At 46.6% G+C, this 18,408-nt stretch overlaps 1 protein-coding gene across 2 annotated transcripts in view; it reads right to left on the bottom strand.

Moving 5' to 3' along the window:
- Nucleotides 1-18,408, bottom strand: part of BRF1 (BRF1 RNA polymerase III transcription initiation factor subunit) — a 211,352-nt gene that overhangs the window by 133,478 nt on the left and 59,466 nt on the right. For both annotated transcript variants that reach the window (XR_005455932.1, XM_038765692.1), the window contains exons 4-5: nucleotides 12,910-12,941; nucleotides 2,257-2,329 (exon numbers count right to left, since the gene is read on the bottom strand). Coding sequence is in view for 1 of the 2 variants with exons in the window: in XM_038765692.1 (XP_038621620.1) it covers nucleotides 2,257-2,329; nucleotides 12,910-12,941 (105 nt within the window). In the remaining variant the exon portion in view is untranslated. The remainder of the gene's footprint in view (nucleotides 1-2,256; nucleotides 2,330-12,909; nucleotides 12,942-18,408) is intronic.

Raw genomic sequence — 18,408 nt, 5'->3', positions numbered from 1 at the left:
CCCAAAATCCGCTACCGCAACTAATTCCAAGAACCTGTAATCCTGAGGCCCAGATAATGTTGCATTTCCCCGTTAGCTGGCCTCTCCTTTGCCCCTCTGGGGCCCAGAGAAATCAAAGATCGGGCTGCTGAAATACACAGCCCTCCTAACTGCCCCACACGGCGCGGAGCTGGTCACCCTGCCTTATCCTAAAATGATCAGCGGCTTAAATGTCGCTTCTCTAGAAAATCAATCGATCGTATTTATTTAGAAAACACCGGGTGTTTAGAAAACACCAGGGAGAAGCAGCGGGGCCCAGCGGATAGAGCCTGGAGTCCGGGGTCCTGGGTTCTAATCCCCGCTCCACCGCTTGTCCGCTGGGTGACCCTGGGCAAGTCACTTCTCCGTGCCTCAGTTACCTCATCTGTAAAAAGGGGGTTAAGACTGTGAGCCCTATGTGGGACAGACACGGTGTTCAAAGCAATCACCTTGTATCCACTCTAGCACTTAGTACGGTAGCTGGCACGTTAGTAGACGCTTAACACCATTTTTTAAAAATCATATTCTATAGGAATCAGCAAGCCCAGAGACTCAGGCGACAGACAGAGATCAGACTAGACTGTAAGGTCGCTGGGGGCAGGGAACGTGTCTACCAGCTCTGTCGGACTGTACACTCCCAAGCACGCTGCGCGGCAACCAATCAATCAATCATTTATTGAGCGCTTACTGTGTGCAGAGCACTGTACTAAGCGCTTGGGAAGTACAAGTTGGCAACAGACAGAGACAGTCCCTACCCAACAGTGGAAAGTACAATTCGGCAACAAACAGCACCCAAATGTTGAGGACTGAAATGTGTGTGGACAGGGAACAGGCTGACCAACTCCCGTGCGTTGTACTCTCCCAAGTACTTAGTACAGTGCTCTGCACATGGGAAGCGCTCAGTACCACTTAAAAAAATAAGAAAAACCAAAAAAAAAAATCCAGAGAACCGTACTGCCCAACTCCTACTGTAATTTTCCACAGTAAGAGAGAGTCATATAAGGCATTTTCCAGAAATGTGATTTTAGCAATAGTAAAGCAAGGACTACAGCCTCAGTCCCACGGCACTTAAGTCCACAACCATAATTTATTTTTATTCCTGTCTGTCTCTCTCAAGACTGTAAGCTCCTTGGGGGCAGGGAACACGTCCCCCAACCCCACTGTATTGTACACTCCCAAGTGTTTAGTACAGTGCACTGCACACAGTAAGTGCTCAATAAGCAACACTGATTGATGGATAGGCAATCAATCGTATTTATTGAGTGCTTACTGGGTGCAGAGCACTGTACTAAGCGCTTGGGAAGTACAAGTTGGCAACATCTAGAGACGGTCCCTACCCAACAGTGGGCTCACAGTCTAAAAGGGGGAGACAAAGAACGAAACCAAACATGCTAACAAAATAAAATAAAATAAAATAAAATAAAATAAAATAAAATAAAATAAAAATAAATAAAATAAAATAAATAGTCTAGAAGTCTAGTCTAGACTTGGCCCCACCTGGCCTCTCTTCTCACTGACTGCCCGGGTGAGATTGGTTTCCCCAAGAAAGCCAAGTTGCCAGCTGCTCTGTGAACGGCTGAAGACAAGGTCCTCAGACACCCACCCTGGCTTACCGCAAACGACTGTACTACCCTGTGAAAATGGTGAGTTTGGAAAACGAGAAAGCCGTCCCGAATGAAAGAAACCATACGTGTTAGCCAGTTCGCCGTACCACTTGACGCGGGCACTGTTCACGGGCCCAAGCTAAAGAGAATCCATAAAATGTCCGGAAAGCATCCAAAGGGACTAAATGATGAAAATGACAACTGGAGTTTGTTGTACGAAAGAAATCGTTGCATTCGGTTAGAACAGATTTCCCTTTAAGAGGCTTACGCTCCGAAAGTTAAATAGACAAATGCCTAAGAGGGAAGAATTGCAGGAATGAATTTCAGCTACATTCTACAACTTTTCAAATGCTTCACCCACAGCCAACCCTCCCACCCCTATTCAAGCCCACCCAGAGAAAACACGCAACGAACGAAATATGCCTGAAAATGGAAATACAGGCAGCCCACATTTCTGGTTTCTACACAAGGAGACCCCTCTCCCCCCCCCCCAACTGTTTCCAGTTATTTCCTCTCATCTTGGGACATTCCTGGACTTCCAAGTCCTTTCCCTACTCTCTAAAAATGTTCCATCTCATCTTCGGACTCCGAGCACATCGTATCTCCCGGGTTGGACGCAAACCCCAAGACTTACCTATAGCTGGGGCGTTGATGCAGAGTTCTCGGGCCAGTAGGAGAAAGGTTTTCCCCAACACATAGACATTAACCTACCAAAAAAAGAAAAAAAAGACATTCGCATTTTTAGATTTTAATGTCAAGCTTCAAAAAGAAAAGAGCTTCTATTATACCACTTTTAAAGAACCCCCCACACATCAGCATTCTGAAAAATGTTTCCAGATGTGCTGGATTCAGTTGCTCCATGTGCTCGAAAGGGAAAATTTCCGCTCAAGCCATGAGAAGAGTGGATTAAAAAAAAAAAACCCAGGCTTTGATGGTGTCAGTAGGATTTTTTTTTTAATGGTATTTGTTCAGTGCTTATTACTACTACTATTACTACTAATAATAATAGTACTTGTTAAGCACTTATTATGAGTCAGGTGCTGTTCTAAGTGCTGGGGTAGATACAAGGTAATCAAGTTGGATACAGTCCCTGTAATAATAATAATGCTGGTCTTTGTTCTAGTAGGTGCGAAGCACTGTTCTAAGCGCTGGGGGGAATACAAGGTGATCAGGTTGTCCCACGGGGGGCTCACAGTCTTAATCCCCATTTTACAGATGAGGTATCTGAGGCACAGGGAAGTTAAGTGACTTGCCCAAGGTCAAACAGCTAACAAGTGGTGGAGCCAGGATTTGAACCCATGACCTCTTACTCCCAAACCCGTGCTCCTTCCACTAAGCCACGCTGCTTTTGAGCCCACACAGGGCTCAAAATCTAAGTTCTGTTTTGTCGCCTGTCTCCCCCTTCTAGACTGTGAGCCCGTTGTTGGGTAGGACCGTCTCTATACGATGCCGATTTGTACATCCCAAGCGCTTAGTCGCAATAAGCGCTCAATAAACACAATTGAATGAATGAATAAGTAGGATTAACCCGCATTTTACAGAGGAGGAAACTGAGGCACAGAAGTTGAGTGACTTGCCCAAGGTCACACAGCAGACACGTGGCAGAACTGGGATTAGAACCCACACCCTCTGACTATCCCCAGCCCGAGTGCTTTCCACAAGGTCACGTTGCTTCTCTAGTACTAGGTGCCAGGAACTGTACTAAGCGCTAGGGTAGATGCACGCTCATTAGTATGTTTGTTTTGTTCTCTGTCTCCCCCTTTTAGACTGTGAGCCCACTGTTGGGTAGGGACTGTCTCTATATGTTGCCAATTTGGACTTCCCAAGCGCTTAGTACAGTGCTCTGCACATAGTAAGCGCTCAATAAATACAATTGATGATGATGATGATGATGACACGGTCCCCATTCCACATGGGGCTCACAATCTCAGTCCCCAATTTACATATGAGGTACATGAGAAGACCAGTGACTTGCCCAGGACACGTAGCAGACAAGTGGGCGGTCTGGGATTAGAACTCAGGTCCTTGTAACTCCCAAGCCCGTACTCTATCCAATGGACCCCAATGCTTCTGAGAAGCAGCGTGGCTCAGTGGAAAGAGCACGGGCTCTGGAGTCAGAGGTCATGGGTTCCAATCCCGGCTCCACCACTTGTCAGCCGCGTGACTTTGGGCAAGTCGCTTCACTTCTCTGTGCCTCAGTTACCTCATCTGTCAAATGGGGATTAAGACCGTGAGCCCCCCGTGGGACAACCTGATCACCTTGTAACCTCCCCCGCGCCTAGAACAGTGCTTTGCACACAGTAAGTGCTTCAGCGTGGCTCACTGGAAAGAGCCCGGGCTTTGGAGTTGGAGGTCATGGGTTCGAATCCCAGCTCTGCCAACTATCAGCTGTGTGACTTGGGGCAAGTCACTTCTCTGCGCCTCAGTTCCCTCATCTGTAAAATGGGGATTAAGACTGTGAGCCCCCCCGTGGGACAACCTGATCACCTTGTAACCTCCCCGGTGCTTAGAACAGTGCTTTGCACATAGTAAGCGCTTAATAAATGCCATTATTATTATTATTATTATTATTATAAATGACATTATTAAGGTGATGTAGACATTGACAACTGCTAAACGTTAAAGAGGGTGGTTGGGCCTGGGAGTTCAGGTCTGACAACTGAGCTGCAGGGATTCACTACCCCCCTCTTCCAACTGGAAATTCCCAAGCCCTCCCCTGCTCTCCTCTGCTGAATCCCTGCTGTCCCATCCTCCCGGAGCGCGGGAAGGCCGGGCCCAGGCCGGCCAATCCGGCCACACATCCAGCTGCCGCTCCCACCTCTAAGGCCGGCGTACGGCAGGAACCGGACACCCGCAGAACGGGAAGGCCGCCAACCTGGGATAAGATTTGGTGCGTTTCGAAACAGAGGGACTCGGCGGCAATTTTTTTTGCCCCTTTTCCCCGTGAGGCACTCGCTGAAGGACGTAGTTTCGTCTTAGTCCTTGGAGAGGGACCAAATTTCATTATGCCCAGATTAGACTGCCTTCCCAAGGGGCTTTCACTTTGTATTTTTCCTTCCTAGTTCCCGGTCTTTTGAAGGCTTCTCGACCAACTGTACAGTCCAACCGACCTAGGAGAGGCCTGACCGTCGCCCTCCATTTGCCCCCTTTTAGACTGTGAGCCCACTGTTGGGTAGGGACTGTCTCTATATGTTGCCAACTTGGACTTCCCAAGCGCTTAGTACAGTGCTGCACACAGTAAGCACTCAATAAATACGATTGATTGATTGATTGAACAATGGATCCCCAGGTCTACCGTCCTTGTGGGACCACAGCGAATGGGATCTTTCCTCCTCCAGCCTCGGGAGCCCCACCTAGTTTTTGTGTTTCGTCTGGGGCAAAAAACACGGCTTGGCAGCTGTCGCTGCTCATGTTTTCCATTTGTATTTTCCCTTCTTGGCAAGAGGCGCAACATGCTTTGCCTTCCCCCTCTGTGTCTGGACGGCAAGATGGCTAGCTCTCGCTCACTCTCTCTCCCCACTCCGGCTCCTCAGCAAACACCCTCAGAGGCGCATTGGAATCAAAAAGGTTTCCAAGATGAAACCGGTCAACAGTAAGCGCTCAATAAATACGATTGAATGAATAGCTGTTCTATTTCCATCCGTTTACCTAGCTGGGGCACCACTTCCTCTCCTCTTACAGTGCTTCCCTGAGACCTATTTAAATTTCAGGCTAGTCTAAGTTGCCTTTGTCCTCTCATATTTTCTATGTTTGTGTGTGTGTGTACATACGTGAAGATAAAGGTTTGGACTTGAAAATACTTGGCTGGGGGGTGGGGGGGGTCTCTCTCTCTCTCTTCCCTCCCTCCCCGCAAAGCATTTTCAAGTCCAGAAACCTTCTTTAAAAAACACAGCCCGGGGCAGGGGGATTTGATTCTAGATGACCCTAAGACAAGGGGGCTTTGAGCTTCTGAAATTCTAAAGCATCTTTCAATCAGGCCCCGGTTACTCATCTCGGTGAGAACTGCTTACATCATCTGAATGCCAAGTAGGCAAGACCCAAGCCCTTACCGTGGCAGGAGTTTCCCTAAGCGTCTTGGATGTCTTTTGGCACTTTTGGGGGGTGGTCACAGAGGAAACCTACAAGAGAGTTGGGTCTTGATCCCCTGTGGCTCATCAGCTCCATTTGTAGTGCCGATTTTGTACCCTCTTTGCCCGATCCTCCCTCCTGGCATTACCGGGCATCTTTTGCCCCGAGTTGCTTCAGGGGACCACTTAGCGTGGCTCAGTGGAAAAGAGCCCGGGCTTTGGAGTCAGAGGTCATGGGTTCAAATCCCGGCTCTGCCGATTGTCAGCTGTGTGACTTTGGGCAAGTCACTTCACTTCTCTGGGCCTCAGTTCCCTCATCTGTAAAATGGGGATTAAGACTGTGAGCCCCCCCATGGGACAACCTGATCACCTTGTAACCTCCCCAGCGCTTAGAACAGTGCTTTGCACATAGTAAGCACTTAATAAATGCCATTATTATTATTATTATTATTAATTATTATTCAGGGCAATCCTCTGACACCCCCCCGACCCTCCTCTTAGGTAAAAGGGGATTCCCCTTGCATCCCTCCCCTCAGCCCTCTCAGTTCCCTGTTCACTCACTGCCAAGGTGAGAAAACCGCTTTTTGACACGCTCAAGGCCTCGCCTCGGTGCCAACAATGTTAATTGGGGCGAGCGATGATGCGTGAAGAGCCGAAATGAAAAGCTGCCCGGTTTTAGAATGGAAATGCGCAGTTCTAGCGGCTGAGGAACTTCATTCATTCGTTCATTCAATCGTATTGATTGAGCGCTTACTGTGTGCAGAGCACTGGACTAAGCGCTTGGGAAGTACAAGTTGGCAACAAATAGAGACGGTCCCTACCCAACAGTGGGCTCACAGTCTAGTCAGGCCCTTGGAGAGGTGGGTGCCATGTGAGGTTCGAATTGGGTACCCCTCTTTTCGGTTCCCTTGCGGGGTCTGTAAATGCCGGGGGGAACGTAGGTTTTGGGATGTGGCTCTGGGAAAACTTTGGGGGGAGAAAGGCATTCATTCATTCAGTCGTATTTATTTAGTGCTTACTGTGTGCCGAGGACTGTACTAAGCACCTGGGAGAGTACAATACAACAATCAGCAGGGACATTCCCTGCCCACAACGAGCTTAGAGTCTAGAGAGGGGTGACGGACATCAAGACAAATAAATAAAATTACAGATATGTTCATAAGTGCTGTGGGGCTGGGAGAAGGGAAGAACAAAGTGGAGGCTGACGTAAGCTCCTAAGAGGCAAAACCAGCATTCATTCATTCAATCATATTTATTGAGCGCTTCGTGTGTGCAGAGCACTGTACTAAGCGCTTGGGAAGTACAAGTTGGCAACATACAGAGACAGTCCCTACCCAACAGTGGGCTCACAGTCTAGAAGGGGGAGACAGACAACAAAACAAACCATACTAGCAAAATACACAGAATAGTAAATATGTACAAGTAAAATGAACAGAGTAACAAATATGTACAAACATATATACAGGTGCTGTGGGGAGGGGAAGGAGGTAAGGCGGGGAGGATGGGGAGGGGAGTCAGAGGACGTGGGTTCTAATTCTGGCTCTGCCACCTGTCTGCTGTGTGACCTTGGGCAAGCCAATTAACTTCCCTGTGCCTCGGTTACTTGGGCAAGTAAGCAGCGTGGCTCAGTGGAAAGAGCATGGGCTTGAGAGTTAATCCTGACTGATGATTCTGATGAATTGACACCTGTCCACATGTTTTGCTTTGTTGTCTGTCTCCCCCTTCTAGACTGTGAGCCTATTGTTGGGTAGGGACCATCTCTATATGTTGCCAACTTGTACTTCCCAAGTGCCTAGTACAGTGCTCTGCACACAGTAAGTGCTCAATAAATACGATTGAATGAATTGAATTGAATGAATGAATGAATGACTCCACCACTTGTCAGTTGTGTGACTTTGGGCAAGTCATTTAATTTCTCTTTGCCTCAGTTACCTCATCTGTAAAATGGGGGTTAAGACTGTGAGCCCCCCGTGGGACAACCTGATCACCTTGTATTCCTCCCCAACACTTAGAACAGTGCTTTGCACATAGTAAGCGCTTAACAAATATCATTATTATTATTATTCTCTGCACCTCAGTTTCCTCAACTCCAAAAAGGGTGTTCGATACCTGTTCTCCCTCCTCAGACTTTGGGCTCCATGTGGGGCAGGGACTGTATCTGGCCTGATTAACTTGTATCTACCCCAGCACTTCGAACTGTGCTTGACACACAGTGACCACTGAAAAAATACCATAAAAACAACCTGACAGATCACCACTCTCCCCATCTTCAAAGCCCTACTACAATCACGCCACTTCTAAAGAACGCTTAATGTCTGTCACCCTTGCTAAACTGTGGGCAGAGAACCTGTCTATGAACTCAACTGTATTATTGTTCCCTCACAAATGCAAAAAACAGTATTCGGCATCCAGTAAGTTCTCTCTCCCTCCCTCCAGGCTCGCATCTCCACCTGGATCAATCAATCAATCAATCGTATTTATTGAGCGCTTACTGTGTGCAGAGCACTGGACTAAGCGCTTGGGAAGTCATATAGATGTCCTCCTGCCACCTAAAACGCAACATGTCCAAGACTGAACTCCTTATCTTCCCTCTCAAACCCTCTCCTCTCCCTGCCTTTCCCCGGCGGGATTTGGTGACGGATTGTATATGTGGGGTGATTGAGAGAGCGGAGTCAAGGATGACACCAAGGTTGTGGGCTTGTGAGCCCGTTGTTGCGTAGGGACCGTCTCTATATGTTGCCGATTTGTACTTCCCAAGCGCTTAGTACAGTGCTCTGCACACAGTAAGCACTCAATCAATGCAACTGAATGAATGAACTGTCATTCATTCATTCACTCATTCGATCTCTATTGCTCAATACAATTGAATGAATGAATAGATGTATATATGTTTGTGCGTATTTATCATTCTATTTTATTTGTACATATTTTTCCTATTTATTTTATTTTGTTAATCTGTTTTGTTTTGTTGTCTGTCTCTCCCTTCTAGACTGTGAGCCCGCTGTCGGGTAGGGACCGTCTCTATATGCTGCCAACTTGGACTTCCCAAGCGCTTAGTACAGTGCTCTGCACACAGTAAGTGCTCAATAAATACGATTGAATGAATGAATGAATTGTACTTTCCAAGCGCTTAGTACTGTGCTCTGCATACAGTAAGCGCTCAATAAATACAACTGAATGAATACATGCCATTGATTGATAAGGGAATAATAATAAGCAGCAGCACTTATTAGGGGTCAAGCCCTGAATTAAGCACTGGGATACATATTCTATTTATTATATTTTGTTAGTATGTTTAGTTTTGTTCTCTGTCTCCCCCTTTTAGACTGTGAGCCCACTGTTGGGTAGGGACTGTCTCTATACGTTGCCAACTTGTACTTCCCAAGCACTTAGTACAGTGCTCTGCACACAGTAAGCGCTCAATAAATACGATTGATTGATTGATATAAGGCAATTATGGCCCACATAATAATAATAATAATAATAATAATAATAATGATGGCATTTGTTAAGCGCTTACTATGTGCAAAGCACTGTTCTAAGCGCTGGCGGAGATACCAGGTAATCAGTCGTCCCACGTGGGGCTCCCAGTCTTCATCCCCATTTTAAAGATGAGGTAACTGAGGCACAGAGGAGTTAAGTGACTTGCCTCACAGTCTGAATAGGAAGGGGCACCGGTACTGAATTCCCATTTTGCAAATGAGGGAACTGACGCACAGAGAAGTCAGTGTGGTACTGAATTCCCATTTTGCAAATGAGGGAACTGACGCACAGAGAAGGCACAGAGAAGTCGTGTGATTTGCCCGAGGTCATACAGCCAACAAGTCGAGGAGCTGGGATTGGAACCCAGGTCTTCTGACTCCCAAACCCGTGCTCTTTCCACTAGGCCACTCTGAGGTGCCAAGTCTGAAAAAAACCCAAGTAACGCATCAGCCTTTACCAGGGAAACTATATCCACAACCAAAGCTCTCCACTGGCATCCCAGAGTGAATGAAACCATGGAATTCCACTACCTAAGCAGCAACTCAATCAATCGTATTTATTGAGCGCTTACTGTGTGCAGAGCACTGTACTAAGCGCTTGGGAAGTACAAGTTGGCAACATATAGAGACGGTCCCTACCCAACAGCGGGCTCACAGTCTAAAAGAAAATATCCAAGTTTGGATCATCATCATCAATCGTATTTACTGAGTGCTTACTATGTGCAGAGCACTGTACTAAGCGCATGGGAAGTACAAATTGGCAACACATAGAGACGGTCCCTACCCAACAGTGGGCTCGCAGTCTAAAAGGGGGAGACAGAGAACAAAACCAAACATACTAACAAAATAAAATAAATAGAATAGCTATTGGATAGCAAACTATCCAAAAATGCAACCACAGACGAGGAAGAAGAAATTCAGGCTAAGAAGGCTGGCGGTATTTCGGGACTGGGGTGTGTTTGGGGGTGGGGGGGTGGCAAGTAGGTAACAAACCACACTGCCATCAGCCTTCAAACCAAGCTGTAGGTCAACCAAATGGTTTTGGCACCCAAATCGTTGTGAAAGCCAAAGCACCTTGGGCTCCTTGGGACATTTCCTCAATTTAGGAGCCACATCAAGTGTCCGAACGGGAGCACAGACAACCAAGCCGGGCTGTGAGTCGATCGGCTGACGACTGAGCTCTTCTCATCATCATCATCATCATCAATTGTATTTATTGAGTGCTTACTATGTGCAGAGCACTGTACTAAGCGCTTGGGAAGTACAAATTAGCAACATATAGAGACAGTCCCTACCCAACAGTGGGCTCACAGTCTAAAAGGGGAAGACAGAGAACAAAACCAAACATGCTAACAAAATAAAATAAATAGAATAGATATGTACAAGTAAAATAAATAGACTAATAAATATGTACAAACATATATACATATATACAGGTGCTGCGGAGAAGGGAAGGAGGTAAGAAGGGGGGATGGAGGGGGGCGAGGGGGAGAGGAAGGAAGGGGCTCAGTCTGGGAAGGCCTCCTGGAGGAGGTGAGCTCTCAGCAGGGCCTTGAAGGGAGGAAGAGAGCGAGCTTGGCAGATGGGCAGAGGGATTGGGGGCATTCCAGGCCCGGGGGAGGACGTGGGCCAGGGGTCGATGGCGGGACAGGCGAGAGCGAGGTACAGTGAGGAGATTAGCGGTGGAGGAGCGGTGGGTGCGGAGGAGCGGAGGGTGCGGGCTGGGCTGGAGAAGGACAGAAGGGAGGGGAGGTAGGAGGGGGCCAGGGGATGGATGGACAGCCTTGAAGCCCAGGGTGAGGAGTTTCTGCCTGATGCGCAGATTGATTGGTAGCCATTGGAGATTTTTGAGGAGGGGAGTGATATGCCCAGAGCGTTTCTGGACAAAAATAATCCGGGCAGCAGCATGAAGTACGGATTGAAGTGGAGAGAGGCACGAGGATGGGAGATCAGAGAGAAGGCTGATGCAGTAAGCGCTCAATAAATACGATTGAATGAATGATGATAACAAAGTCACTTAACGTCTCCATGCCTCAGTTCCCTCATCTGTAAAATGGGGATCAAAACTGTGAGCCCCCCGTGGGACCACCAGGTCACCTGGTAACCTCCCCAGCACTTAGAACGGTGCTTTGCACATAGTAAGCGCTTAACAAATACCATTATTAATAATAATAAATACGAATGAATGAACGAATGAATGAACACAGAAGTTAAATGACTTGCCCAAAGTCACCCAGCTGACAGTTGGCAGAGCCGGGATTCGAACCCATGACCTCTGACTCCAAAGCCCGGGCTCTTTCCACTGAGCCACAATGCTTCTCTAAGTGTGATGGATAACTTTAGAGAAGAGGGAAAGAAGTGGATGCAAGGGAGGAGCTTTCCCCAAAAAGGTTGAGAAAACTCAGCTCTGGATATCAGAGCCCTCTCCATAAATCCCCCGGGGCTTCCCAACAAGAGGGGGAGGCTGAAAATTTGGCCCCCGTATTCGTTGGATGCCTTTGAACCTGGGGTGGATCACTCAATCCACATTTCCTCAGGCTTCGGGAGACAGCTGGGACGAATTATCACTAGGGAATTATCACTATTTAAAAACCCCTTTTTCTTTGAAATTAAATGGGCAGGGCATGCGATCCCCGCTTGGCTGCATGTATCGCAGATAGCGCCGGGGGGGGAAGTTCTTTGAAGGGGCAAAGATAAGTTAGATAGTTTCAATTCCACCACTTATTCTTAGCATGACCACATCTATTTTGGCAATCTCCTTCAGAAGGATATCATGTAAAGAGACAGCTGCGAAGACAGAAATAGCCACACCATCTGATTGGTACAATTTGGTATCGGAGAGAGAGAGTGAGTGACAGAGAGACGGAGTCGTGTGTGTATGTGTGTGCATATAGACTCCTACACTCAAACTATGGGGTTGAATAAACATTAAACCAGGGAAAACTGTTAATATCTCACATTTACACAACATACAGCCACTTATAAACAGCAGCTCGGAGCTACGGTGTTTGTTTTTTTTTTAAACTTTGTTGCTCCAGTGAAAGTTCTCTGCCTAGGATACGCGTTAAGTGCATATTTATGTCATTTTCATATTTTTTTCATCTATACGCCCATCGGGAAGTCAACTTCTGCAAGGTTCCCAATTTGTCAGCAAACGGTCCCCCCCCCAAAAAAGCTGGCCACTTCATTTTAAAAAGACGGCCACCCCTAGCCCCCCGGCCCTTCAGCGGCCCGCCGGTCACCAGTGGGCCAGGAACCGAGCCCACTGGTGAAGAGAAGCAGCGTGGCTCAGTGGAAAGAGCCCGGGCTTTGGCGTCAGAGGTCATGGGTTCAAATCCCGGCTCTGCCACATATCCGCTGCGTGACCTTGAGCAAGTCACTTCTCTGCGCCCCAGTTACCTCATCTGTAAAATGGGGATTAAGACTGTGAGCCCCACGTGGGGCAGCTTGATCACCTTGTATCCCCCCCCAGCGCTTAGAACAGTGCTCTGCACATAGTAAGCACTTAATAAATGCCATCATTATTATTATTATTATCCGAGGCACACCCTGGCCGACCTCGCGGGAGAGGCCAGATGGCCGAATGAAGGATCCTCCCCACCCATGGCAGCCCCTGCCTCGGCTTTCAGAATTCCAGCCCTGCCTTTCGCGAAGATTTCCGAACCCTGGAACACGAGGCCCTGAGAAGCGCTCAGCTTCTACCGACGTTTGCAAAAGAGACGGAAACTGGTCCGGTACCTGGAGAAGGTCGCTGAGGTCAAGCAGCATATCTGAGGAGAGGTCAAGGAAAAGCTCCTGTCCCAGTTGGATGTGCTTTCATTTACTTGCTCGATAACGGAAGGAAAAAAAAAAGAAATCAAGTGAACCAATGAAAACAACCAACATCGGGGGGGGGGCAGGAATTTCTAGTGAGTTGGATCTGAATTTTACAGTAGCTCAAAATGTGAGCCGCCGGTGAGAGAAGGAACATGAACCGGGCTGCTTTCCAGCCAACTGGGATCAACTTCAGCTTTCGAGAAACTGTCTTTTTAGAGAAGCAGGCAGTGTGGCTCGGTGGAAAGAGCGTGTGCTTGAGAGTCAGAGCTCGTGAGTTCTAATACCGGCTCTGTAACTTGTCTGCTGTGTGACCTCGGGCAAGTCACTTCCCTTCTCTGTGCCTCAGTGACCTCATCTGTAAAATGGGGATGAAGACTGCGAGCCCCACGTGGGACAACCTGATTACCTTGTATCTCCCCCAGCGCTTAGAACGGTGCTTGGCACATAGGAAGCGCTTAAATAGCATCATCATCATCATTATTATTATTATTCTTGCCCAAATGATCAAATGAGACCCCAAAAGAGAAAGGAGGAGCAGGTGGGAGACTAACGGAAAAGCTGGTTCATTATGGGGCTGGGATGCAAAAAGGCTCCATTTTCATCCCTCTGATTAAATACTTAAGTTTCTAATGTTCACATTGGTGGACTTGGGGCCCCTAGACTGTAAACTCCTTGTGGGCAGGGAATAATAATAATAATAATGATGGCATTTGTTAAGTGCTTACTATGTGCAGAGCACGGTTCTAAGCGCTGGGGGGGAGATACAAGGTGATCAAGTTGTCCCACGTTGGGCTCACAGTCGTAATCCCCATTTTACAGATGAGGTAACTGAGGCTCAGAGAAGTTAAGTGACTTGCCCAAGGTCACACAGCAGACATGTGGTGGAGCTGGGATTCGAACCCATGATGACCTCTGGCTCCAAAGCCCGGGCTCTTTCCACTGAGCCACACTGTACCAGTTCTGTTATACTGGACTCCCCCGAGCGCTTAGGACGCTGCTCCGCACAAAGTGCTCAATAAATACGACTGAATGAATGAATAAATAAAGACAACCGACTGATTTACAATTGCAGCGTGTCCAGGTTGGAAGATGAAATACTAGACTTGATATAAATGAAGCCTGAATTTGGAGCAAATACTCCAACTAGTCCTGTTGGCTTGGCCACCAGGAATGGGAAAGAGTGAGACCAAAGAACAAATATCATTCACTGCTATTCCCTCTAGACTGTATGCTCACTGTGGGCAGGGAACAACACCTGTCTGCTGTGTGACCTTCGGGCAAGTTGCTTCCCTTCTCTGTTCCTGAGTTACCTCATTTGGAAAAGGGGGATGAAAACTGTGAGCCCCTGTGGGACACAGGCCGTGTCCAACCTAACTGGATCCTACCCATGGGCTTAATACAGTTCCTGACACACAGCCAACACAACAAATACCATTAAAAAAAAATTTTTTTAAATGTCTCTACCTATTCTGGTATTGTACTCTCCCAAGCGCTTAGTACAGTGTGCTGCACACAGTAAGCACTCAGTAAATATCATCTTGTAACCTCCCCAGCGCTTAGAACAGTGCTTTGCACATAGTAAGTGCTTAATAAAATGCCATCATTATTATTATAGTTCATATGTCATAGGATGCTTTGTCTACTGGCAAAAATGGCACTATAGTAGTAATATCATCATCATCATCATCATCAATCGTATTTATTGAGCGCTTACTATGTGCAGAGCACTGTACTAAGTGCTTGGGAAGTACAAATTGGCAACATATAGAGACAGTCCCTACCCAACAGTGGGCTCACAGTCTAAAAGGGGGAGACAGAGAACAAAACCAAACATACTAACAAAATAAAATAAATAGAATAGATATGTACAAGTAAAATAAATAAATAGAGTAATAAATATGTACAAACATATATACATATATACAGGTGCTGTGGGGAAGGGTAGGAGGTAAGATGGGGGTATAATAATAATAATAATAATGGCATTTGTTAAGCGCTTACTATGTGCCAAGCACTGTTCTAAGCACTGGAGGGGGATACAATGTGATCAGGTTGTCCCACGTGGGGCTCACAGTCTTCATCCCCATTTTACAGATGAGGTAACCGAGGCACAGAGAAGTTAAGTGACGTGCCCAAGGTCACACAGCTGGCAATTGGTGGAGCCGGGATTTGAACCCATGACCTCTGACTCCCAAGCCCGGGCTCTTTCCATTGAGCCACGCTGCTTCTCTAATGATGATAGTAATGACAATTGTGGTATTTGTTACGCACTTACTAAGTGCCAGGCACTGAACTCCCCCTCGTCCCCCTCTCCATCCCCCACATCTTACCTCCTTCCCTTCCCCACAGCACCTGTATATATGTATATATGTTTGTACATATCTATTACTCTATTTATTCATTTATTTATTTTACTTGCACATATCTATTCTATTTATTTTATTTTGTTAGTATGTTTGGTTTTGTTCTCTGTCTCCCCCTTTTAGACTGTGAGCCCACTGTTGGGTAGGGGACTGTCTCTGTATGTTGCCAATTTGTACTTCCCAAGCGCTTAGTACAGTGCTCTGCACATAGTAAGCGCTCAATAAATACGATTGATGATGATGATGATAGGGACCGTCTCTATATGTTGCCAGCTTGTACTTCCCAAGCGCTTAGGACAGTGCTCTGCACACAGTAAGCGCTCAATAAATACGATTGAATGAATGAATGAATGCTGGGGTGGACACAGGCGGATAAATTGGACACAGTCCCTGTCCCACGTGGGGCTTACGGTCTCAACCCCCATTTTAAAGATGAAATAATTGAGGTCCAGAGAAGTAAAGTGACTTCATCATCATCATCATCAATCGTATTTACTGAGCGCTTACTATGTGCAGAGCACTGTACTAAGCGCTTGGGAAGTCCAAATTGGCAACATATAGAGACAGTCCCTACCCAACAGCGGGCTCACAGTCTAAAAGGGGGAGACAGAGAACAAAACCAAGCATAGTAACAAAATAAAATAAATAGAATAGATATGTACAAGTAAAATAAATAGAGTAATAAATATGTACAAACATATATACATATATACAGGGACTTGCCCAAGGTCACACAGCAGACAGCTGCAAGTACTGCTCGCTGGTGGGGAGAGCGGAAGGATCCTGATGCAACAGTCTGGCCAAAATATCCCTGACTGACCCAGCTGGGAGCTGCTTCGGGGGGGAGAAGGGCTTAGCCGAGAGATATTCCGAGGGAAGAACGCGAGGGATTTGGCAGTAGATTCGACGTTGAGAATTTAAAGACAGCAAAGACTCTGGGAAAACACGGAAGCTGTGGGTTTCTGGAAAAGGGAGGACAGTGGCAATACAACAGAGTCGGGAGAGTTAGGAGGAGGAGTGGATTGGAGAGGGTGGAGGGGGTATATGGATGAGTCTTTCCATTTTAGGCATAACTGCAAGAGAACTGCCAAACACCACTTCCTCCCAAATAAAATTGTAAAAAAAAAAAAAAAAATGGTCAGTGTTCAATTCTAGAAAGTTTACAATTTACAAGCCCCTTTTCGTTCATTCTCTTTTCCCCTAAATCTAATGCAAAAACGCTTTAAGCTTTTGTTGAAATACAGTGACGAATGCCAAAAATAACGCCCCCCACCCAAAAAAAAAAAACCACAACACAAAATTCTTCTTTGGAAGTTTAAATACAAATCAATCAACCAATGGTATAGACTGAGTGCTTATTGTGTGTGTGCCAAGCAGGGTCCTGAGCGCTTGGGAGAGTACAAAACAACAGAGTTGGTGGACACGTTCCCTGCCCTCCTCCCCCTCTCCATCCCCTCCCCACAGCACCTGTATATATGTATATAGGTTTGTATGTATTTATTACTCTATTTATTTTATTTGTACATATTTATTCTATTTGTTTTATTTTGTTAATATGTTTTGTTTTGTTCTCTGTCTCCCCCTTCTAGACTGTGAGCCCGCTGTTGGGTAGGGGCCGTCTCTATATGTTGCCAACTTGGACTTTCCAAGCGCTCAGTACAGTGCTCTGCACACAGTAAGCGCTCAATAAATACGACTGAATGAATGAACTAGCTTACACTTACGATTTCTGGGCTTCAGTCAAATAGCAATTATCCAGGGCTGTGTACACAGCACTGTAATAATTATAAAAGCAAAACTGCAACATGCTTACTGTGTGCTGAGCACTAGGCTATGTGTTGGAATAGACCCAAGATAGATCGGGCAGTTCCTGTCCCTCATAATAATAATGATAGTACTTGTTAAGCGCTTACTATGTGCCAGGCACTGTACTAAGCGCTGGAGTGGATTCAAGCAAATTCATTCATTCAGTCGTACTTATTGAGCGCTTACTGTGTGCAGAGTACACTTAAGCGCTTGGGAAGTACAGGTCGGCAACAAATAGAGACAGTCCCTACCCAACAGCGGGCTCACAGTCTAGAAGGGGGAGACAGACAACAGAACAAAACATATTAACAAAATAAAATAAATATAATAAATATGTACAAGTAAAATAAATAGAATAATAAATATGTACAAACATACATACATATATACAGGTGCTGTGGGGAGGGGAAGGAGGTAAGGCAGGAGGGAGGAGGAGGGGGAGAGGAAGGAGGGGGCTCAGTCTGGAAAGGCCTCCTGGAGGAGGTGAGCTCTCAGTAGGGCTTTGAAGGGAGGAAGAGAGACGGGGTTGGAAGGAGATTGGAGGAAGTAAATGGGGTTGGACACAGTCACGGGCCCACGTGGGGCTCACAGTCTTATTCCCCGTTTTACTGATGAGGCAACTGAGGCCCAGAGAAGTGAAGTGACTTCCCTAAGGTCACACAGCAGATAAGTGGTGGGGCCGGGATGAGAACCCACCCACGACTCCCAAGGCCGTGCTCTATCCACTACAGCACGCTGCCTCCCTCGTGGGGAATCACAGCTTAAAGGAGAGGATACTAATAATAATAACGATGGCATTTGTTAAGCACTTACTATGTGCAAAGCACTGTTCTAAGCGCTGGGGGGGGTATAACGTTGTCCCACGGGGGGCTCACAGTCAATCCCCTTTTTACAGATGAGGGAACGGAGGCTCAGAGAAGTTAAGTGACTTGCCCAGAGACAAAAGACAGCACCCATACTAGAGACAAAATCAATCAATCGTATTTATTGAGCGCTTACTGTGTGCAGAGCACTGTACTAAGCGCTTGGGAAGTACAAGTCGGCAACACATAGAGACAGTCCCTACCCAACAGTGGGCTCACAGTCTAAAAGGGGGAGACAAAGAACAAAACCAGACATACTAACAAAATAAAATAAATAGAATAGATATGTACATGTAAGATAAATAGAGTAATAAATATGTACAAACATACATATATACATATATACAAAAAGACAGCACCCCGACCTATAAGGAGCTTGGGTAGGGGGA

This window comes from Tachyglossus aculeatus, chromosome 23 (genome assembly GCF_015852505.1).
Source record: "Tachyglossus aculeatus isolate mTacAcu1 chromosome 23, mTacAcu1.pri, whole genome shotgun sequence".
Taxonomy (NCBI): domain Eukaryota; kingdom Metazoa; phylum Chordata; class Mammalia; order Monotremata; family Tachyglossidae; genus Tachyglossus; species Tachyglossus aculeatus.
This window is presented reverse-complemented; position numbering and strand designations above follow the sequence as displayed.